The following is a 23,689-nucleotide window of genomic DNA, read 5'->3' on the forward strand; positions in this document are numbered from 1 at the left end:
ATAAAAAAGTTTGGGAATATCTTACCTGAATTCTTTTTTGTGATCACCAAGATTAAACAGTGACTAAGGGTTGCCACCCTGGATGGTACTGTTGACCAAGGCCAGGATTAGCCAGTCTGTCTTCCTAGAAGTGCTTTGCAAAAGTTGGACTTCTCAAAACACAACACACACACATGTGCACACATACACAAACAAAAAACAGTTACAAAAAGAAACATTTTATTTGTAGTTCTTACTACATGTTTAGTATTAGGGTCATTAATCATATTAAAATATATAATTTAATTCTCAATAACTTTGTTCATCTTTCTCCTTAGGTACATTGTCAAAATAAGCCAAAACTCAGTAAGTTTTGCAGCTGACGGATGTGCTGAGTGAGAGCACTTCCATCCTGAAATGGAAGCAGAGATACCGTCCTGTAACAAAACAAGCGTGGGCCCAGAGAGCAGATCAAGGAAGGAGAATGAGCGTCAGCAAGCAAGCGGAGCTCTGCATTACTGTTCCCACTGCAGTGAATGCGGTGCACAAGGCTTTGGGCTGACTTTCCCGAGTACCGTGTATCTCCTAAATCAGTGCTTGGAGTGTGTGCCTCAAATAAATGCATTTTAAATTAACATAACAGGAACAATACAGCAGAAATAACTGTACAACAATTAGTCCACCATGACCCGATGGAGAATACATTCACAAACCATCTAGTCCTGAATTTCCAGTCACCATGATTTTCAAATTTTGAGTAAGGCTCCCCCTCACAGACTCATGGAAATGATTTACTCCCTTACAAGCTCACCCTCCCATCCCATAAAGGGTGAGTGAGGTTCACTCTGAACAGGATAGTGGACAACTCTTCCATGTTTTTCCTCAGGCAATTTGAGTTTATCCTGCAAATTCCAGTACAGGCCAGAGGAAGTCACTGCATGAGCAGAAGTTAATTTTGCTTGTTTTGTACAATATGCTGAATAAAAACACCCCACACTTTAATAAATACAGGGTCACCCCTGATTACCCATCCTCCACCCCATCCCACCCCAACCCCCTATACTGTTCCCAATCTGGTCACAGTTCACTTGGGAGTAATTCCATGGTCCCTTGGATCCCAGAGCTTTCAGGACACAGGCTGGTCAGGGAGTGTGCATTCAGTCCGGGGTGGCAAATGTCTTTTTTTTTTTTTTTAAGTACCAGCAAGTCCTTCTCAGGCGTCTCAAGGTCTCAGTCTCCACGAGTGAAGATGGCTTTTCTTAGCTGCCCTGTGACAACTGGGTCTCACATTTCCTGAAACTTGATCTGTGGAAAGAGTCCCTGAAATTAAGAAAAGAGAGAGAATGAGTGTGTGTGTGTGTGTGTGTGTGAGAGAGAGAGAGATAGAGAGAGAGACAGAGACAGAGACAGAGAACACACACATAAAAAGACCAATGAACCTTTGCAGGTGGATCACCACCCAGAAAAGGTGAATCCAGGCAACTCACTGGATTGCTTAACCAAGTTACCCAGGGGAGGGTCTGGGAGCCAAGGCCAACAAATGAAAAAACCAGCTCAGACTAAGGTGCAGCCCTAGGATGACCACTGGCATAAGGCCGATGCCAAAGGCTTCCGAGAGGTCAAGGGGAAGTTCCTGGGAGGATGAAAGCCGAAGGGATCACACCCGGTGGCCATGACACCCGGTCCCGCTCCAGCCATCATCGGAGGTGCCCCAGCTCCCCAAGGCAGCAGAGCAGGCCCCGATCTGTCGGGCCTTGCACACTGTGGAAGCCTCCTCTCCCCTGCTCTTACCTCTTTTGACTCTCAACTCGGAAAATTGGCTTGTAGAGCTCTGGGATTTTCCGCTCGATCATGGGCCTGAGGTTCTCTCTCAGCTTGTTGTAGTTCTTCTTGAGCTCCTGCTGATACTCCCTCTGGTCTGCCGTGATGAGACGCTTGTTCTTCTCCACGGCCTCACCACATCTGAGGTGGAAACATCAGGGTGGTGAAGAAAAGGAGCCTTCATTTCAAACAAGGTTGGAGGGCTTAGACATGATACCCTTTGATACCTCTTGAGCATGTCCAACAGTGTGTGCAACTTGGTAGCATGTAGGGACCACCTGTGGGGCTTTTCCAATGCAGGCCCCACCTGGGCCTCTATGAGTCAGAATCTCTGTAGGAGCATCCAGAAGTGTCTGTGTTTGAAAAGCTGTCCCCTCCAGGGCAGTATACTAATGTCTAAGGAGCCAGAATGGAGACCTTGTGTCTTGCAATGTGCCAGGCCTTGTGCAAGCAGTTTCACGTGCATGAACCATTTTCCCCAATGACCTAGAAAGTTGGATGTACCTCCATTCATCCCTGATATTCAGAATCCTAGGACCCTTCCCAAGATAACACCACACCTCCAAGATTCAAACTCATCACTGCAAGCTATGGTTTGCATGTTCAGGGTCTCTCAAAGTCCCCTGTGCTACAGGCTTGGTGCTACCCTTAGGAAGTAAGGCCGAGTGAGAGGTCCTTAGCTCACTGGAGACATGCCTCAGGAGGAAGTTCTGACGTTCCACTTGCATTTTACTGTAAGACTTATTCAATTATTTGAGAGACAGAGAGAGGGAGAAACAGAGAGACAGAGAGAGAGACAGAGAGAGAGACAGAGAGAGAATCTCTTCTGATGGCTCATTCCATAAGTGCCCAATAGTCAAGGCTGGGCCAGTCCAAAGCCAGGAGACAGGAACCCCATCTGGGTCTACAAAGTGAGTGAAAGGGGGGCTGGTGTGTGGTGTAGCAGGTAAAGCTGCCACCTGCAGTGCTGGCATCCCATATGGGTCCTGGCTGCTCTAATTGTGACCCAGCTCTCTTCTATGGCCTTGGGAGAGCAGTGGAGGATGACCCAGGTGCTTGGGCCCCTGCACTCGTGTCGGGGACCTAGAGGAAGCTCCTGGTTCCTGGCTTCAGATCAGCCCAGCTCCAGCTGTTGAGGCCATTTGGGGAGTAAACCAGAGGATAGAAGACCTCTCTCTCTCTACCTCTGGCTCTCTGTAATTCTACCTTTCAAATAAATAAATAAATATTTTTAAAAAACATTGTAAAACAATGTGATTGAAAGGGATCCGATTACTCGGACCATCATCTGCTGCTTTCCTAGGTACAATAGCAGGATGTTGGATTGGAAGCAGAGCAGCTAGGACTCAAACTGGCACTTGGATATGAGATGCCGGCACTGCAAGAAGTGATTTAACCTGCTGAGCTACAATGCCAGCCCCTCTTACATGACCTACTGTGTTCTCCCAGGAATATTGTTATAAAAGCCAAGAGAGCAAGCCCCACCCACTCTCCCTCTGCTTGCTGGCTCTGCATGTGATCCTTCCTCCATACGTGCCATGAACAATGGGCCTTTGAGAGAGTCCCTATCATTCCATTTAGATTTCCAGCCTCCAAACCTGTGAGCTCAGAGAACTTCCAAGGTAAGTAGCCCATGTCAGGTATTTTGTTGCAGTAACAAAATATCTGACCAGCATATTGCAGAACGGTACCTACTGTGCTTGTACAAACTCACTGTGATGTGTGGCAACAGGGCAGATGCTGCAGATGCTACTCGGCCCCCTCCTGCCACATACATATGGAAGTGCTGGGAAAACATGGCCAAAAGAGAAAGGGAAACCCCAGGTGTCAGAAAGGAAGAGAAAATCAAAGCCAGCGTGCTAGCAGGAGCCGGTGCCATGGCAGCTGCCACTAGGACCAGCCACTAGGAACTGAAGACTGCATACAAATCTCCCAGGGGTTGGTGCAAGAGGGTTCAAACCCCAAACAGGATCAGTGAGTGATCCAGTCTTGGCCATGGCCAAGTGGGGCGCCAGATATGCCACCTGCACATAGTTCAGAGTCTTGAGAGGATACCCTGTCTGTGAAAAGGGGGTTAAAAACATGCTGTAAGCTCTTCAGAAAGGTGGAATGGAAATTTTCTATAAGCACAGGGAAAGAAAGTCACCTTGAGAAATGGAAATTCTTGAGTTTGCACCACATGTGAATATGAGTTACCCATTTACATTCCTCTATTGTATACTCTCCAAGGTAAGACATTCACTTAAAATCCAATCCAAGGTTACTGAAATACCTGGGGCTGAGACACCACCGTACAGCTGCGCTGGAGCAGCTGTCAGCGGGGGCACACAGACCACCCACAGCAAGAGTGACTCCCACCAAGATGAGCTCACAGTGAAATATCACACAATGAAAAAGGCCATACCAGGAAACAGGCACCAAGAGGGAGAACCGACAGCTATAAAGAGCAGAAGAATGAGTTTGGTAAGAATTGGAGATACAGGGGCTGGCGCTGTGGGATAGCAGGTAAAACCACTGCCTGCAGTGTCAGCATCCCATATGGGCACTGGTTCGAGACCCAGCTGCTCCACTTCCAATCCAGCTCTCTTCTGTGGCCTGGGAAAGCAGTACAAGATGACCCAATTCCTTGGGCTCCTACACCCGTGTGGGAGCCCTGGAAGAAGCTCCTGACTCCTGGCTTTGGATTGGCGAAGCTCTGGCCATTGTAGCCATCTGAAGAGTGAACCAGCAAATGGAAGACCTCTCTCCCTCCCTCCCTCCCTCTCTCTCACTCTCTTTCTCTCTTTGCCTCTGCCTCTCTGTAGCTCTGACTTTGAAATAAATAAATCTTCAAAAAAAAAAAAAGAATTGGAGATACAGAAAAGTTAAATAGAGAGGCAATAAGAGGCTAAACTCTATGATTAGAGAAAAACAAGGGCCAGCGCACGCATTTAGCCTGGTGGCTAAGATGCCCATGTTCCAAACTGGAGTGCCTGGGTCTGGTCCCCTGCTCTGGCTCCTGGCTCCAGCTCTCTGCCCATGCAGATCCTGAGAGGCAGCGGACAGCTGGATGCTTGACTCGCACCAACGAGACCTGCATTGTGTTCCTGGTACCTGGCTTTGCCCTGGCACTGGGGAATCGGAGAGCTTTCTCTCTTTCTGTGTGTTTCTCTGCCTCTCAAATGACAGAAGAGTACATTAAAGAAAAGCAGCAAATAGAACTTCCAAAAAGAAAAAGGCAGTCACTAATATAAAGAGAAAAATCTCAATGAGCAGGTTAAAGAGACTACACACAATGAAATACATAACAGATCTGAGGAAATCACCTTAGAGAGAAAAACATATCTAAAAAAAAATGCTGAAGAGACACGGAGATGTTAAGTGGAGAGGCCCAGCCCGCATCTACCAAGACCACCGTGGGGATGGGAGATGAGGAAGGGGCAGAGCTGGAAGTGAGCACAGCTCTCCGATAAACAAGAAAAAACCTGAACCTGGCCCCATCATGGCAAACCACACAGCACCAAGACAAACTCCTGAATACACCCAGGGGCCTTGTGACTTGTGGATCATTTAAATGCATTCTTTTCTTTTTTCTTTTTATTTATTTACTTACTTATTTGACAGGTAGAGTTAGTGAGAGAAAGAGAGAGACAGAGAGAAAGGTCTTCCTTCCGTTGGTTCACCCCCCAAATGGCCGCTACAGCGGGCGCTGCACTGATCCGAAGCCAGCAGTCAGGTGCTTCCTCCTGGTCTCCCATGCGGGTGCTGGGGCCCAAGCACTCAGGCCATCCTCCACTGCCCTCCTGGGCCACAGCAGAGAGCTGGACTGGAAGAGGAGCAGCCGGGACTAGAACCCGGTGCCCATATGGGATGCTGTTGCCGCAGGCTGAGGACTAGCCAAGTGAGCCACGGCGCCGGCCTAAATGCATTATTTTCAAGGTCGGTCCCACGTGGTAGAGAGCACACACCAAACAAGAGAATCGTGTTACTTAAGGGTGATAAAGTCTCGTCTTTGGTTTTATGCTTCACCATCCAGGTGCTGCCCTTGTCACAACATCCACCATGGGGCCCTCACCAGGCTGACCAGAGAGGACTGTCCAGTCTTGGGCTTTTGGCCTCCCAAACTGTGAGCTACAGAAACTTCTTTTTCTTTATAAAGTACTCAGCCCCAGGTATTTTGTCAGAGCAACAGAAAACAGGCCAAGTTACCAAGGAAACTTAAAAATGAACCAGCCTCAAAGGGATAAAAATTATGGGAGCCAGCATTGTGGCACAGCATGGTGAGCATCCCATGTTGCCATGTGCTCTGCTTCTGATCTAGCTGCCTGCAACTGCTCCTGGGAAGGCAGTGGATGTTGGCTCAAGTGTTTGGGCTCCTGCCACCCATTTGCAAAACCCATTTGCTGCTGGCTCCTGGTTTCGTCCTGGCCCAGCCCAAGTCGTTGCTGCCATTTAGGGAATGAACCAGCAGGTGGGATCTCCTCTCTTTCTCTATCACAAATAAATAGACAGATAAATATTTTTAAAAGGGGGACCAAATAGTGGTTGTAACATGGCTGCTCTGGCATAATTAGTAATAATCCTATTATCCTTCAGATGACGCAGATTCTGGTGGGCAGGGCTAGATCTGTGTATGGAGACGCCTCGACACTGATACCAAGCCCTCCCCGTTAACACTGAGCATGCTTTCAGAGTGGCACCATGAAGAGGCAGCGCGTGGCCCTGGGGTGAGGGAAAAGCACAGCCCTGGACCACAGCTCCATTGTGTAATTAGTCTGCTACAGGAAAACTTGACTTAACTAGCCCAGACACCAGAAGAACTCCATCAATTGGATTTTTACCCTAGCTTTTTTCTTTTCTTTCTTTTTTTTTTTTTTAAAGATTTATTTATTTATTTTAAAGTCAGAGTTACACAGAGAAAGGAGAGGCAGGAGAGAGAGGTCTTCCATCCGGTGGTTCACTCCCCAATTGGCCACAACGGCCAGAACTGCGCCGATCTGAAGCCAGGAGCCAGGAGCTTCTTCCATGTGGGTGCAGGGGCCCAAGCACTTCCACTGCTTTCCCACGCCCACTAACAAGGAGCTGCATCAGAACTGGAGCAGCTGGGACTTGAACCAGCACCCATATGGGATGCCATGGCTATAGATGGTGGCTCAACTCACTGTGCCACAGCGCTGGCCCCTAGTGTGGCTCTTAAGTTTGAGATTGACTGAAGCAAAAACAGTAAGGTTATAGACCTAAGGCTTCAGGGAAGACTGGGAACGGGAGGTACCTAGGCTCCCGAGACAAGTCCATCACTGCTTTTCCATCTCTTCTTGCTTCGTAACTCGCAGTGATAGCTACCACCATGCGTACAATAAAAGGGTTCCTGCTGCACACATGGGAGACCTGGGATCTCTTAGCTTTAGCTTGGCCCAGCCTCTAGCTGGTGCAGGAATTTGTGGAGTAACCCAAAGAGAAGAGGATTTCTCTGCCTCTTTCTACTGCTCAAATGAATAAAACCAATACAAATTTTAAAAAATCAGTTTCAGGATGACTCCAAGGCCCAGGTTTGTGATTCTCTATTACCAAAAAGAGGAAGGACAAGGTTCGCAGCAGGTGCGGCTGCTGTGGGGACACCGAGTCTGCCCACCACAGTCAGCAGGATCAGCTAAGCTCTGGGAAGGCATTGCCTGCAGGAGCAGGAGCAGCTAGCTAACAGACTGATTGCTTAGCCAGGCCTGGACTGGCCTGAATACTTTATATGCAGACAGAATAGACAGAAGTAGGATTCAAGGCCACTGATGCCCACTAGCATCACGACTTAAGCATTGAGATCCTCACTTTTCTCATCTGCAACGTGGGAGAATTAAATGAGGTGCTGTAATTGTAAGACGGAGTCACACTTTTGGAGTGTGGCAGGTTGCATTTTTAAAAATGCCCACAGAGTGTGCCTTCGCAGAACCTCAGGCAAACCCCCTAAGAGAGGTGGGTGGTCCTCTGTGGCTCCCCAGTGAACGGGTGTGCTGAAAGGGACGCCGTGTGGCTGCGTCATGAGAGGCAGTATGGCTTCTGTCTCTCCAGCTGCTCTCTGGAAAATCTGCTTATCCAGAAGCTGCCAGGCAGGAGAGACCACGCGGGGAGAGAGTCGGAGTGGGAGGAGACCCTGCTGCTGGAGACTTCTCAGCCCAGACCCGAGAGGCACTCATGGGAGTGACGAAGCCTCCGGGTGACTCAAGCCCCAGCCACTGCCCAAGTGCAGGGAGTGAGACTCCAAGGAGAGCCACCTCGCCCAGCCCAGCCAACTCCCAGAACCAGTGCCCAACAATTACATGTTGTTTAAAGCCACTGAATTACAAGGTAGTTTCTTACACAGCAATAGATAAACAGCATTTTACAAAGACAAATGTATTAGTAGCTTAGATAGAAACATACTCGATTTTATGGTAATCATATTGCTTCACATTTCAACAATTTTTATAATTTATGAAATTCTTTTACATATATTTTATGTATTTCCTTTTTTTCTGCCATCTTGACTTTATTCTCTAGATTCCTTTATTAAAATGCCTTCTACTATGTCCATTTAAAATCATAAACAAGGCCACGTGCTGAAGGTGGCTCCTGGGCAGTGTGTACAGGATCGGAGGGCTCCAGGGAGATAAGCGTTCTAAACAGCGCTTTCTCTCCCATTTTCCTCAGGCACCCAGGCACCTGCGTGCGCTGCCCTCCCCAGGACGAGCAAGCCCCCATGACTCTCACTCCCCCTGCTACCCCCTTTGTTGAAAAGTCCCATTTCCTCACACCCTGTGTGCCTCCAGTTCCCCAGCAGTCAGAGTCCCCCAGAAACCAGACTCAGGAAGCTGTGCCTGCCCTGGTGGCTGCTGTCTCTCGCTGAGAGTAATTTCTGTGTAAAGAGTTACGTGTATCTCACAGGGAGGGTGGTCATGCATCCCTAGACCCTCCTCCCCTGGGATGCTCCTTCCACATCCTACTCCACAGTACCTCTCGGTGACAAAACCTCGCTGTTTGTGTCCTGGATACCCACTTTCTTTCTCTCTTGGTAATGGAGCTCCCGACAGTGTGCCCACATGGAAAATTGCATTTTCTAGCCACCCTTGAAGGTAGGAATGGCTGATGAGCTAGGAGATGAAGTCACTGGGAAAAGTCTTTAACTGGACATGTCCTTTTATTCTTTCCTCACCTCTACTCCCAACACTAGTCTAGGCTGTGGTCATGATGGCTGGAGTCCCAGCAGTCATACTGTGATCATGAGAGTGGGTGTACTATAATCAGGATGGCAGAGCCAAAGAAAGGGAAGAGCTAGGGACTCTCATGACTTTGTGATGCCATCAGTCTATGGTGACTACCTCTGTGATAAAAAATGTTTCTTAGTTAAGCTACTTTGGCTTCTATTCTCTGTTGCTAGCAACTTAATACAGTTCCTAGAGCAAACAGGACAGCGCAGCACAGTAGTTAAGAGGACTGACTGAACAAGATGGCCCAAGTCCTTGGGCCCCTGCACCCACGTGGGAGACCCGGAAGAAGCACCTGGCTCCTGGCTTTGGATCGGCACAGCTACAGCCATTGCGGCCATCTGGGGGAGTGAACCAGTGGATGGAAGACCTCTCTCTGTAACTCTGTCTTTCAAATAAATAAAATAAATCTAAAAAAAAAAGAGAACTGACTGAGCCAGAGTGTGTGTGTGCGACTCTGATTCCTGCTTTGCTGCTTGCTGGCTTTGCAATATTCAGCAAGTCCCTCAGCCTCTCTCTGCCTTTGCGTCTTCACCTGGGACAGGAAGGCAATGACAGCCTGCTTCCTAAATTCATGCAAAACCTAATCGGTTTAAACACATAAAACGCACAGGACGGTGCTGGCCCACAGGTCAAATCCAGACTGTTTATTGCTGTTACTGTTATTATCCAGCATGAGCTCAGACTGGGTACAGTATGTATACAATATGACAAGGCTGGACCTTAATGACTTCATTGTCCAGTTCCTTTATTTCATAGTTGATGAAACTGAGAGGTAAACAGTGGAAGCGCCCAGGAGTCACAGCCCTGTGGGGACAACAGAGCCGGACACAAAGCCGGGATTCTCTGCTTCCAGGCCAGGGTCCCATCAGCCCCTCTGTGTCTGATGGCACAAGCTTTATCGAGGCAGACATTCTCTCCTAAGGCAGGCTAAGTCTCTGTTTCTAACTGGGCAGTTCCATGTTCACCCCACTGCATAAGGTACACACCCCCTCGTATGTACAGAGTCCTTCTCTAAGATCTATATAGTAACTCATTTTGTCTTGACCTTAACCCCAAGCTGTAGTTAATACTGGGATTCCCATTTTCCATTTGGGGAGACTAAGGATAGGTAACTCTTCCGAGGCGACTCAGCCAGTGAAGGCAGACTGAGTATTTGAACCAGGCATTTTGGTTCAAGTGCCCATCTCTGAACCCCAATACCACATACCAAGGTATATCAGAAAGTTCATGGAGAAATAGGGTCTGGCCTGATGGTTAAGAGGCTGCCTGAAGGGCCAGTGTTGTGGCAGAGTGAGTTAAACCTCTGCCTCCATTGCTGCATCCTGTATGAGCACTGGTTCAAGTCCCAGTTGCCACTTCCAATGCAGCTCTGCTAATGTGCCTGGGAAAGCAGGGGAAGATGGCGCAGGTACCTGGCTCCCTACCACCCATGTGGGAGATCCAGATGAAGCTCCTGGCTCCTGGCTTCAGCCTGACCCAGCCTCAGGTGGTTGTGGCCATTTAGAGAGTGAACAAAACAGCGAATGGAAAGCCTCTCTCTTCCTTTCTCTGTAATTCTTTCAAATAAAATAAGTCTTTAAAAAGAAAAAAAAAAAGATGCTGCTTACAAAGCCTGCATCCCATATTAGAGTGCTTGGTTCACATCCTGGCTCTGCTCCTAACTCCAGCTTCCGGTTAATGTATCTTGGGGGAGAGCAGGTGATGGCTCAAGTACTTGGGTCCATGCAATCCACATGGGAGAGCCTGGCTGAGCTCCAGCTCCTGGCCTGCCCTAGCTGTTCAGGGCCTTTAGGGGATTGAACCAGCAGATAGAAGCTCTCTCTCTCTTTCTCTTTTTCTCTCTCTCTCTCCCTCCCTCTCTCTCTGCTTCTCCCTCTCCCTCTCCCTTCTCCCCTCCCTCTCCTCTCTCTCCCTCTGCATTTCAAATAATAAATACACAAAAGCTTAAATAAACAAAAGCAAACTAGAAAAAAGTCCGTGGAAAAATGAAATTAAGAGAAATGTTTATTTTGGTGCAAAAAATTTTTGAAAACCAGACACGGTTTCTAAATAATATGCACTTTCCAATGAACACTTTGAAGAGTCTTGTGTGCATGGATTCCAATTTTTTTTCTGCACCTAAGGCAGATTATCTCAACTCCATTTTCCATGAGCTTTCTGAAGCACCCTCATGTGCCGCCTGGGAAAGACACCGCCGTTTCCAGCTAGAACGCAGGCACCCTCGAACTCTCTCGGGTCCCAGGCTGGAGCATTCTGTTTTTCTCAGATTCCTCCTGCTAGCAGATCTCCTCTCAGGAGATCTGTGAAAAGACACAGCCCTAAGGGGAGCCTCGGGGAGAATCTGACAGGGAAGCTGAGGGAGTGGCTGCACTGTCCTTCCTGGCTGGGGGAACAGGTCATCCAGCCCCTTTAAGGTAAAGAAGGGTTATCTGGGCTCAGGGCACCTACAGAGTATCTGGCCTCTCCCCACAGCATAGCCCCCTGCACGGGGTGCATCTCGGTGGCTTTTTGTGGCCGAGCCCCCTTCCGTTCCTTCCTCCCAGTCCCCAGACGTCAAGGACAGCCTGTCCCAGTGGAAAGCTGCCTCCACGCCCAGTTTAAATCCTGCCTCTGCCATTTGGCTCTCATTCTTCCTTCTGACACCTGCGGCCCACTAATACAGGTGTCTGACACTGGGAGATCGACACAGGTCATTCACACGTCCCCACTCTTGGCCGCCTTCTGAGCCAAGTCTCATGGTATTGAAAGCATGCTTTCCTAGCGAATGTTCAGCTCTCTTCCACATGCTGCTTCTGTCTCCACCCACCACATACTCATTTGGATTTCCTTTGGTCACTCAGGTAAACTTCCTTTCCTTCCTCGTCACAGACCCCAACTGCAATATAAAAACACTCCTGGGAGTAGGCGTTTAACCTAGCGGTTCAGATGCCTGCACCCCGCACCAGAACACCTAGGTTTGAGTCCAAGCTCTGGCTCCTGAATGCAGCTTCCTGCCAGTGCAGACCCTGGGAGGCAGCAGGTGATGGTTCAAGTAACCATGTTCCTGTCACCCACATGGAAGGCCTGGATTGAGCTCCTGTATCCTGGCTGTGGCTGTAATCCAGTCCTGGCCATGACAGACAAATGGGGAGTGAGCCAGCAGGTGAGAGCTCTCTTTCCCTGTGTCTCTCTTTCCTTGTTTTTCTGCCTCTCAAATAAATAAATAAGAATTACAAACAAAATGCCACTGCCATTCAACACTTTCTTCCCAAGTCCCTGACCGCCTACACACAGCAGAACCCAGGGTGCATGTGAAATGCCTTGCCCTAAAGGCGCTCTGTCACTGGTGCCCTGTGTCCTGCTATCTTTAATATAAAACCTGTCTGGAATTGCTTTGTCTTCTTAAGAAGGAAAAAAAAAAAAACTTTAAAAGACTGCAGAGCCTAAAAATGGCCTGGGTGCTTTACGGAGTGGAGGAGGGAGAGAGAACACTGGATCTCTGTGTCTTGCCCTATTAACCCCACAAGGCACTTGTTTCTTATTGTGGAAGAGGCAGAGGCAGATCAAGGTCTCAAGCGGCCAGGATGTGAAAAGTTGCAGGACTGGCTGGATGAGCCCAGCTTTGGCTGGTATGGCTGCCTCTGGTTCCGACACAGCTGCCCAGGAGGGAACTGGTGGCCCAGGACCTGGCAGGTGTAGGTTTCCACTGTGAGCTCTCTGCATTGCAAGACTCCCTTAGGGTCACAGGGGAAGCTGGCCTTTCTAACCTCAGCTGCTGAGAAGCTAGAGCTTCCAAATGCAGAACGCTGAGAGCCGCAAACACTTTCCACACTTGAATCAGTTCTGTCAGCTGACAGCAGGCTGGAGGCAAACGACACACCAGTGCAAACAACTTGGCAGCACAGTGCTCCCTTCATTCAAATTTCCTGATTGCACCTGAGCAGCAATTAAGCCATGGGGAAAAGGAAGGTTTCCATGTCAGCTACTTGGATGGAGGCTATGATGTACAGATGGTAACATTCGCCCATTTTAATTGTCCAGGTGGATGAGTTTTAATAACTGTGTACAGCTGGGGAGCCACCACCACCACTGCACCCACTGCTTTAGATCTCTTTGAAATGAAGTGGAGGGAAAGCCAACCGCGGCTCACACACAGAGACGAGGCTCGGAGCAGCACATGCATTGCCCTGCCTGTAGCCATGCCCTGCGTGTGTTGGGACTTCATCTTTCCACATGGGAATCGAGGTGCCATGCCAGGTACAAAGTCTCAGTAAGCATTTGCTGAGTAAGTGAATGAAGTGCCATCTACAGCTGTTCAAAGCATAGAACTTGGAGCACATTTTCTCTCTCTCTTTCCCCCTTTATTTGCTTGACAGACAGAGACGGCTCCCATCTGCTGGTTCACTCCCCCAATGTCCACAATGGCTGGGCCAGGCCAATTATTTCAGTCGTTACCTGCTGCCTCCTCAGATGCATGCTAGCAGGCAGCTGGAAGTGAAAGCAAAACCAGGACTCGAACCAGGCTCCCTAAGGTGGGATGTGGGCATCCCAAGTGGCATCTTAACTGCTAGGCAAAACCATGCAGTGTCTTAACCATTAGGTCCCTCGTTTACCTTTTTGGTGGGAAGAAAGGGAAGGCAGAGGATGAGAGTGATGCTAGACAAGGCCTGAGAGAGGCAATCCAGGGGAAGGTGGGCAAAGAAAGGTGGACAGAAGACCATAAGGAAACCTCTACAGCTTTCGGTCCAAGCTGGCAGCACCAAGAGTAGCACCAGGGAGTTGGTTAGCAATGCAGTCTCAGGGCGCTGAAACTGTGGTGTCATAGGCTAAGCCTCTGCCTGCAGCACCAGCATCCCACATGGGTACCATTTCGCGTCCTGGCAGCTCCACTTCCAATCTAGCTCTCTTCTTATGGCCTGGGAAAGCAGTGAAAGATGATGGCCCAAGTACTTGGGCCTCTGCACCTATGCATGAGACCCAGAAGAAACTCCTGGCTTCTGGCTTTGGATCAGCTCAGCTCCTGGCTTCGGATTGGTGCAGCTCTAGCTGTTGCAGACATCTGGGGAGTGAACCAGCGGATGGGAGACCTTTCTCTCTGTCTCTCTCCTGCTCTGTAACTCTGCCTCGCAAATAAATTAATTAATTAAAAAAAGAAAAGAAAAGAAATGCAGTCTCAAGCCCCACTCCTGACCTGCTGAACCTGAACCTGTGTTCTGAGAAGCCTGGGTGAGGTGGGAGCACAGGGCAGAGTGGGGAGCACTCGTCGTCCTGTGGCATTCCAAGAACACTGCAGTAGCCCAAGGTAGCACGGCAGCCTTGTTTCCCGCGAGAAGTGTTGGAGGACATTTTAAATGGTGATCTTGATTTTGAAAACCCAGGCTTTCTACAGGCAAGTTGAGGAGAAAGAGAGGATTGTGTTGGAAAGCCTAGCTTGTGACTGGCCCTAGAAAAGCCATTTCCTTCTGCATCTCTTGCCTGGGACTCCTTTAACTCAGCTCTGGCTCCCTTCCTAGGGAATTTCCCAGGGGATGGGAGCTAATTAGGAATGATGCATGTTCAGCAGAGATTTGATGAGGACATTTTAACCAGGTGGAGCCACAGAGGATCACATCCATGAGATACTGGGTTCCAAGATTAGTAACCAGTAGAAGAAAGTAGGATGAACTACTAAAAAAAAATAATTCTTGGAGCTAGCGTTGTGGCACAGCAGGTTAAACCACCACTTGCAATGCAGGCATTCCATACTGGAGCACTGGTTTGAGTCCTGGTTGCTCAGCTTCCAATCCAGCTCCCTGCCAATGAACCTGGGAAGGCAGCCACAGATGACCTGAATGTCTGGGCTCCTGTCACCTATGTTGAGAGATTCGGATGGAATTGCAGGCTCCTGGCTTTGATCTGGCCCAGCCCTGACTGCTGTGGCTATCTGGGGAGTAAAGCAGCAGATGGAAGACCCCTCTGTCTCTCTGTTACTCTGCCTTTCAAATAAATAAATCTTTTAAAAATTCAACTCTTGTTTTAATAGGCTTCTGAGCTCCATTTGCTAACAGCACCGTCTTTCCAGCCCTTCTTGTCCTGGCTTGCTGGTGAGAACACGCTGCTTTGGCAGGACTCAGCGGCGCCCAGGTGCATCCTGGGCATTCCTGACTCAGAGTCTGGCGCTCTTGTTGGTCCGTTCACCAGTAATGGCTCTCTCTCCCCACTACGCTTTCTTCCATCCGCCTATTGCAGGCGAGGGCTAAATGGTGTTAACACAAAGCTTCCCTTAGGCACTCCAGCCTGGAACTCCTGATTCCTGTGTTCTGATCGCTACAGTCCTACACTATCCAGAGTCCTCAGTGCATACTGCATGGTGCCACCAGGTATCCATGCGGAGAGAGGGCCTGTCATCAAGAGCACGGGAACACCCAGCCAACATCCTGAGACATTTCTCAGGTATTCTCACGGAGGTCCCCAGGGCTGGACCCCTGCCAACTCTGGAGGTCTTCAACCACAATTAATTAAAAATGAAAACTAAATGGATCTAAAATATCTCTCACAGAGTTTTCTAGCCTTGTTATACAAACAGTACTAGGTGTTGAGGAAGATCTGTTTTGTAAAGTTGGATTTGCTGTCAAATACAGGAAGCAACTCAAATGCTGAAACATTATTAAATGCAATCTTCAGGATACGCATGTGTGGGGGAGGCCTTCATAAGGTTCATGAAAAACATGCATTATCTTTGAATTTCATTTTTCCTGGAACTTTCTGAAGTACTCTTATGAGTGTGCACACACACGCACACACACACACATCCTGTTACCAAGCAGTGCGCTTCACTGCAGGACCAGTCTCCTTGCTGCAGAGCACGAGGCTGGAGCTCTCACAAGAGCCTGTAAGGAGCTACCTCCAGCCTTGCTGACCTCACCAGCATCCCAGGGAGTTTTCACTGAATTAGCCAAATTCTAACAAATATTTTAAAAGAGATTTATTTGAAAGGCAGAGAGAGAGAGAGAGAGAGAGAGAGATATCTTCCATCCATTACTTTATTACCCAGGTAGGAGGCAGGGACACAGGTAGTTGATTGAGCATCCCCTGCCTTCCCAGGTGCACTAGCAGGATGGGTGGCCAGGACCTGAATCAGGCGTCCAGCCACTGGATGTGGGCATCCTAAATGGCAGCTTAACTGGCTGCATCACAACACTCACACTGGCAAATTTTAACTTTTGGCCTCTTGTTTCCCAAGGCCTACCTCCTTTCCAGGCTGAGCTGTCTGCTCCAGGAGCCAGGTCTACCGCAGAACTCAGGAGCAGAGAGGAGCCTTGTCACATACAGAGAACTGATACCTTGAAAAAGCCCAGTTTTAGAATCTTGCTTCTGTCTCTTAATTTAAGGCAATGTCTGTTTTTAAGTTTCTAAAAGTAAGTTATTGTTATGATTTGGGAAATGACAAAGGTGACCAATGTCAAGAACTTATGAAACTCCAATGCATCAGCACACTGAAGGAAGTGTGGGCTAGTTACGTGGGCTTGAACTCAGCTGTGCTATTAACTGTGTGATCTGAGTAAAATCACCTCCCTTCTCTGAGTGTGCACTTCCTCTCTGGTAACAGAAGGATGAGGATGTTACCCGCTGTGTGACATGATTATGGCACATGTGAGACGGACGCTACACCACTTTACGGTTTAGATGCTAGGGACTTAGGGGTAGCACAGGTAGTGTTGCTCTGTTGCAGGGGTTCTCAAACTTTAGCAGCGTCAGAATCACCAAGAAGGCTGATTACAATGCAGATCGCTGGGCTCTCCCGAGGAATAGCTAATTCAGTGGATCTGGGTGGTGCCTGAGATCTTTTTCTAGAAAGTTCACAGGTGCTTCTGAGGCTGCTGGTCTGCACACCACACTTTGAGAACCACTGCTTTTTTGAAATCCCCAACCATTTTTCCTCCTTACCGCATTATGAATTCCTTAAAGCATAACCTCAACTTGTTGTGATGTCGATAGAGTTTTGGGTCAGCTGGAATTTCGGCCAAGAACACTTGGGCTACTTCCAAAGGTCCCTGATGGAAGAAGCAAAAAAACAGTACTGATATTGGAAAGAAAATTAAATTACTTGGAAGAAAATGTTGTGGAGTGGCTGCTTCTTAGTTTGAACAGTCAATTTTGTATTTGGCTTGACCAAACCAAAAAGTCAAGTCTGGAGTTCTAGAACACTCACAAGCACAAATGTATTTTCTCAAATACAGTCACTAACAGTTTTTCCTTCACACATAAAGGTAATACGTCTATGTCAAAGGTATAGGCTTTGGGGACTGCCTTGATCCCAGTCATTCATATTCAGTTACAGTCCTAGCAGTCAGCACCCTTTTATGTTACTGCTGGCCTGATTCCAAGACGGCCATCGTACACCTGCAGCCCTTGGTGGTGGGCTTCTATGTCTTCCATTTCCATCAAAGGGTTGGCACTGACAAAAACACAGCTTCCTAACTTTCTCTGGTCTCAGACATACAACAGTCATTTTCCCTTTTCTGCTATTTTGCTTCCCGATGCTCAGTGGACTCAGAATTTTTGCAGAGGAATCCAGTTGTGCTGGGTGAGGACAGAGTCACAATGCTCACTGATGTTTTGAGTGTGGAGGTAAGGACGAGAGTGGCTCTGGAACTGAAATGAAGGAGGGCCCCTGGGCAGAGGATACGAGGCTAAAACTGCCCTCCATCTCGGACTGGTTTAATTCCAGGCTGTTCTTGGGAGTTAGGATTCTAATAGGCCTGAGAATCCAATCTGGGCTGAAGTGGCCCAGGGAGCCTGGTCCCAGGTCATTTCTGATTGGCAGGGCTCTTGCATGCGTGGTTCACCTGGTGACTGGGCCATTAGCTGGGCCCTTTCCCCTCTCTTAGATTAGTCTCAAGCCCTCTGACGACTTTCCTAAAGCTGAGCAGGACTAAGCACTGTGCCACAGGACCCCAGATCTGGGTCACAAAGCCAGATGTGGTCCCAAGTGGAGAGGCCTTTGAGAAAATGGTACTCCTTCAACCCAGTGCACTTCTCTCTAGGATCTCTTCTCTCCCTTTCTGCTCCAGGAAGGAGAGTCCTGCCCCAAGCCTTCTCCCAGGTGCTCAGGCTCAGCTCAGGAACGCCGGTGTGCTGGTGTGTGGGTCAGACTCCGTCTCGACCCCAGAGGAGGAGCGCACAGACGCGGTAACGACAGTACCAAGAAGCAGAGGGCTGCCAGCAGCTGGCTTGCTCACCTGGTTCACGGTCGCGCCCACGGAGCCTTGTAGTACCATCTGCAGCATCTTTGCATCAGGGGGCTCCTGGTTAGTGGCAACCGCCAGCTGCAGGGTCTTCTTCTTCATATCTTCAATGGCCACTTCAATTGGGGTCAGCACAAACTGAAGATGAAAAAGACATAAATGTAGGGAAGTCATGGTGTGGGCTCCTAAGCCATGGACAGATCTGGAGCCAGGACAGCAGGGCACCTGGCTTTGAAGCAGCAGCTACGGAAAGATCAGCAGTGCAATTTAAAATAATATGATCAGGCCAAGAAGAAGGAAAGGCCTAACATTTCTTGTGCACTTAGCATATTCCAGAAACTTTGCATGCATTTAGCATTTACTCCATTAAACAGCCTTAATAAATACTCTTCGCATTTAATAGTCAAAGGAGGATTTGTAAGGTGAGGTGAGTTCCACAGAGTGACATAGGCAATAAGCAGGGAGGTTATGATTGACTCATAATTATGTCTGCAATCAAAATCCATACTCTTTTTGCACTGTTAGGTGTTTTTTCTCTGTTACTGAATGGGACCCTTGACTTACACTGTGAAAGCACAGAATTCAAGATGTTCCCCCCATCAAGCTTGCCAAAGTTTCTGGCACCCTCTGTGCCTTCTCCAACCCACTCTGAAGGTGAATTCCTAGTGACTGGGATGCTCATAAAGGCCATCTGGTTGCCCGGTTCTGCCATTTAGGGTAGGGTCCCTGCGGAGTGTTTTGGGTAGAACTGTGTCCTCCTCCAATTCGTATGTTGAAGGCCTAACCTCCAGTCCTCACAGTGAGATGTTATTTGGAGACAGGTCGTCACTGAGGTGATCAAGTGAAATTGATCTCATCAGGGTGGACCCTAATTCAACACAAGCCCTTGGGAGAAGGCGATGTGAAGACACAGGGAGAAGATGTCCATGTACAAACCATGAGCAGGGCGCGGGGGTGGGTGGCAGGTCTGGGACAGCCCCTTCCCTCTTAACTCTCAGAAGGAACCAATCCTGTCAGTACCTTGGTCTTAGAGGTCTAGGCTCTAGAACCGTGACTTAGCACTGTTCCATGGTTGAAGGTAATCAAGTTTGGTACTCTGTTAGGCAGCCACAGCGAACCAACAACACACTGAGGTCCTCAGGGAACTACAGGTGCCCAAGACAAGCTGCGAGAACACTTTTGAGGAGCACGAATTTATTTCTGTGCTCTGCCTGGAGTGGCTCAGTGTTGCAGTCGGAAATACAGCAGATGCCTTCGAAAGCAATGTCCTCGGGACTGAGTCCACACTTTCAGGCTTGCTGGGCCCCCTCTAAAGTCCTCTCCCGGTGCAGCTGCCTCCCTGAATGCTGGCTGGCAGGTGCTCTTCCAGCCAGCTCAGTTACTCCTGACCCTGCCCAGTGAAGGGTGTGTTCACCACGAGTCTGTTCGCCAACTTGATTCTGCCTGCTACATTTGTTATTTTAATGATCTAATCTAATTAAATGATGTGCAACTGATGAACTATGGGTGTGGAAAGAAAGTTGTTTTTATGAAAACCAAGCTGAATGCTTGGCAAGATACTATGAAAGTGAGTTGTTATAAAAATTCCTGTCATTAGGTGTGAACAAGACAGCTGTAAAAGGCTGGGGTGGAGGGGAATAATAAAAACCCAGAAGCTTTCTGTCCTCATGTGGCTTACAGGGATCCTAAGCTCTCCTGCTTTATAGAGAGCAAAACTGAAATCATGGGTAGCGCACTCTGAGTGTGGTTTATACAACCAAGACAATGTGGAATTGTGATAATCATAATAATCATAATCCTATAATCACAGAGAAACCTGTGGCTCTGTAGACAAAGGATGACACGTAAATGTACTTGGGTGTATTTTAAAGGAAAATAAAATGAGTATGGCACATGTAATTCTGAACAATGTTTTGATTTGAGAGACTTTCCTGATCAGTCCTATTAAGACGGGTTAAAAGTCTCATACTGTATATAAAGGTCTTTCCTGCCAATGCAGCAGTAAAAACACTGAAGGCAAGTAGCTCAGGAGGAAGCTGGGACTGGAGGTCAGCCAACTTGTGTGATCCCTGTCTATGGCACACTGTGGCTTAACAAGACTGGTCTTAACTCTAAGCACACAACCATGCTTGAATCACCTATGAACTTTTTAATACAGCTATCCCTTAGCATCTGTGGGGACCCTCCATAGATACCAACATGTGAATGCTCCATACCCTTACATAAAATGGCATGGTATTTGCATATAACCTACATACTTTCTCTTATATACTTCAATCCTCTCTAAACTATTTATAATATCTAATGCAATATAAATGCTATAGAAATACTTGTGATACTGTATTGTTTAGGGAATAAAGACAAGGTAAAACGTCTATACATGTCCAGTACAGATGCAAATTTTTATGATATTTATGTATTTATTTGAAAGACAGAATGACAGAGAGGAGGAGAGACACAGAGATAGCTTCTATCTGCTGGTTCACTTTCCACATGGCTGCAATAGCCAGTGTTGTTGAGCCAGGGCAAAGCCAGGAAGAAGCAACTCCATTCTGATCTCCCATGTGGGAGGCGGGAATCCAAGTACTTGAGCAATTACCTGCTGTCCCCCAGGTACGTGAGCAGGAAGCTGGATAGGAAATGGAGGTGGGACTCAATCCTAGGCACTCTAACATGGGATGGAGGCATCCCAAGCAGTTGTTTAACCTGTGAGGCCATATCGCCTGAGCCCAAATTAGTAAAAAAAAAAAAAAAAAGTGTGACCAGCAGGTGTTGGGCATAGTGGTTAAGTCCCTGCTTGGGATACGTGCATCCCATATCAGAGACCTGATCCAGCTTCATGCTGTGGTGCACCCTGGGAGGCAGTGGATGACACCTCAAGTAGCTGGGTCCCTAACATCCATGTGGGAGACCTGCACTGAATTCCAGGTTCCTGACAATGGCCCCAGCCCAGCCCTGGCTGTCGTGGGCATCTGAAGAATGAGCCAGCAGATAGGAGGTTTCTGTATGCCTGGGTGTCCGCCTCTGAAATAAGTGAGTAAATAAATAAGTAAAGAAAATTAAAGAAAAAAGTGCTCTACAATATGACATGTAGCTGCCTGCCTGGGATCCCCTGGCCCCCTGAGAGCAAGGCCTAGCCACCATAATAATAATTTGGGTGTGTTGTCTGCCACCAGGAGGTGCAGGGCTGTGTCACCTTCTGGGTCACACTCTGGGGGCGCTGTTACCTCCTCCTTGTGGGCCACGCGGATGCGGGTCTTGACGTAGGGGAAGGCGTGCGTGGTGGTCAGCACCGTGTTCCTCCTGTACTGCTCATGCAGCTCTCCCCGGGGACGGCCCTCCAGCGTGAAGGGGGTGGTGAACATGAACCGCCGCAGGTTGAAGTTCTTCTCAAAGTGGGTGACCCTGTCTTTCATCTCATACTCGTCGAAGTAGGGCTCCACAAAGGTGATCTGTATGTAGGCCTGACGGGGAGGCAAAGCGGGGAGAGGATGAGCTTCCCTGGAATTTCAGCAGCACTGGACGTATTTATTTGAAAGTCATAGTTACAGAGAGGGAGAGGCAGAGAGAGAGAGACAGATCTTCCATTCATTGGTCCACTACCCAAGTGGACACAATATCCAAGGCTGAGCTAGGCTGAAGCCAGAAGTCAGGAGCTTCACCTGCGTCTCCCACTTGGGTGACAAGGATCCAAGCACCTGGGCCATTCTCTACTGCATTCCCAGGCCACCAGCAGGCAGCTGCATCAGAACTGGAGCAGACAGGACTCAAGCTAGCGTCATATGGGATGCTGTGGTGCCATATGGGATGTTGTGGTGCCATATGGGATGCCAGCATTGCAGTAGGCCGTCTTATCTGCAATGCCACAATGCCAATCTCTGTTCATTTTCATTTATTTGAAAGGCAGAGTAACAGAGACAGAGACAGACAGTTATCTTTTATCTACTAGTATACTCATCAAATGTCTACAGCTGCTAGGGTGGTGCCAGGCTGAAGCTAAGAGCCCAGAATTAAACCCAACTCTCTTATGTGGGTCACAGGGACCTAAATACTTGAGCCATCACCTCTGGTGTGCAGCAGAGAAGCTGGAAACAGAAGTGGAGCCAGGGGGCTGGCGCTGTGGCGTAGCTGGTAAAGCCGCCACCTGTAACACTGGCATCCCATATTGGCACCAGTTCTAGTCCCAGCTGCTCCACTTCCGATCCAGCTCTCTGCTATGGCCTGGGAAAGCAGCAGAGAATGGTCCAAGTGCGTGGGCTCCTGCACCTGCATGGGAGACCAGGAAGAAGCTCCTGGCTCCTGGCTCTGGATCAGAGCAGCTCTGGTGGTTGCAGCCATCTGGGGAGTGAACTAGCAGATGGAAGAGCCCCCCCCCCCCCCGCCCTGTCTTTGTCTCTCTGTAACTCTGCCTTTCAAATAAATAAATACATCTTTTAAAAAAAATGGCACCAGTTATGTCAATATGGGACATGGGTATCCCAAGAGGTATCTTATCTACTGCACCAAATACCTGCCCCTGAACTCCTAACTTCTAATTCTATCTTCATAAACTTTTTGAAGTCTCCCGGTACAGTTAAATTATACTGCCCATATAATCTGGCAATCCCACTCCACATGTGTACCCAAGAGAAACTTGTGCTGACACAAAAAGCTGTCCACAAGTGTCTAAAGAAACATTATTCAGAACAAAGACTGGAAAGAACCCAAAAGTCCCTTAACTAGGGAAAGGACAAACAACGATGTTCACTTGCACAAAGAATGCTGTGCAGCAATAATTCTGCCACACAGGGGAATCCCAAACAGATTTCGACACATGAAAGACGCCAGACTCAAAAGGCTGTATAGGATTATATTCATTTACTGCAGGATTTGGTTTACATACAAGCTGGAAAAGGCAAACCTACAGACAGGACACAGATCAGTGACTGCCACAGGGCGAAAGTAGAGATTAACTACACAGGAATATGGGCAAATATTTTGTTGGTGTTTCAATTGAAATATTTCTTTATTTTGCAAGGCAGAGAAACAGAGAGAGAGAGAGAGAGACAGACAGACAGACAGACACACACACACACACACATATCTCCTCTTGGGTTATTCCCTAAAGTCCTGCAACAGCTGGTGCTGGGCCCAGCCAAAGCCAGGAGCCAGGAACTCAATCTCCCACCTGGACGGCCAGGACCCAGGCACTTGGGTCACCATCTGCTGCCTCCCAGGTACATTCGCAAGAGGTCAGAATTGGGGGCAGAGCAGGAAGCTGAACCCAGTGCAGGCATCCCAAGCCATGTCTGTGCCACCGTGGCAGAGATACTATGGATGAGGGAGGTCTCCTGTATCCTGCTTGTGGTGATGCTCACACGTGTTATCAAAGCACACAGAAGGAAGCAGTACAACTGTGAAGCTTACTGCACACGCCTCACCCACACACACACATACTGTGAAGACAGGCGCTCGTTAAGGAAAAAG

At 48.4% G+C, this 23,689-nt stretch overlaps 1 protein-coding gene across 2 annotated transcripts in view; it reads right to left on the bottom strand.

The window, feature by feature from the left end:
* Nucleotides 1-254: 254 nt before the first annotated feature.
* Nucleotides 255-23,689, bottom strand: part of DOCK8 (dedicator of cytokinesis 8) — a 255,396-nt gene continuing 231,961 nt past the window's right edge. For both annotated transcript variants that reach the window (XM_062208372.1, XM_062208373.1), the window contains exons 44-48: nucleotides 21,451-21,687; nucleotides 18,218-18,361; nucleotides 16,923-17,029; nucleotides 1,771-1,941; nucleotides 255-1,299 (exon numbers count right to left, since the gene is read on the bottom strand). In XM_062208372.1, coding sequence (XP_062064356.1) covers nucleotides 1,239-1,299; nucleotides 1,771-1,941; nucleotides 16,923-17,029; nucleotides 18,218-18,361; nucleotides 21,451-21,687 — 720 coding nt within the window. In that variant the 3' untranslated portion in view covers nucleotides 255-1,238. The remainder of the gene's footprint in view (nucleotides 1,300-1,770; nucleotides 1,942-16,922; nucleotides 17,030-18,217; nucleotides 18,362-21,450; nucleotides 21,688-23,689) is intronic.

The sequence above is a fragment of the Lepus europaeus genome, chromosome 12 (genome assembly GCF_033115175.1).
Source record: "Lepus europaeus isolate LE1 chromosome 12, mLepTim1.pri, whole genome shotgun sequence".
Taxonomy (NCBI): domain Eukaryota; kingdom Metazoa; phylum Chordata; class Mammalia; order Lagomorpha; family Leporidae; genus Lepus; species Lepus europaeus.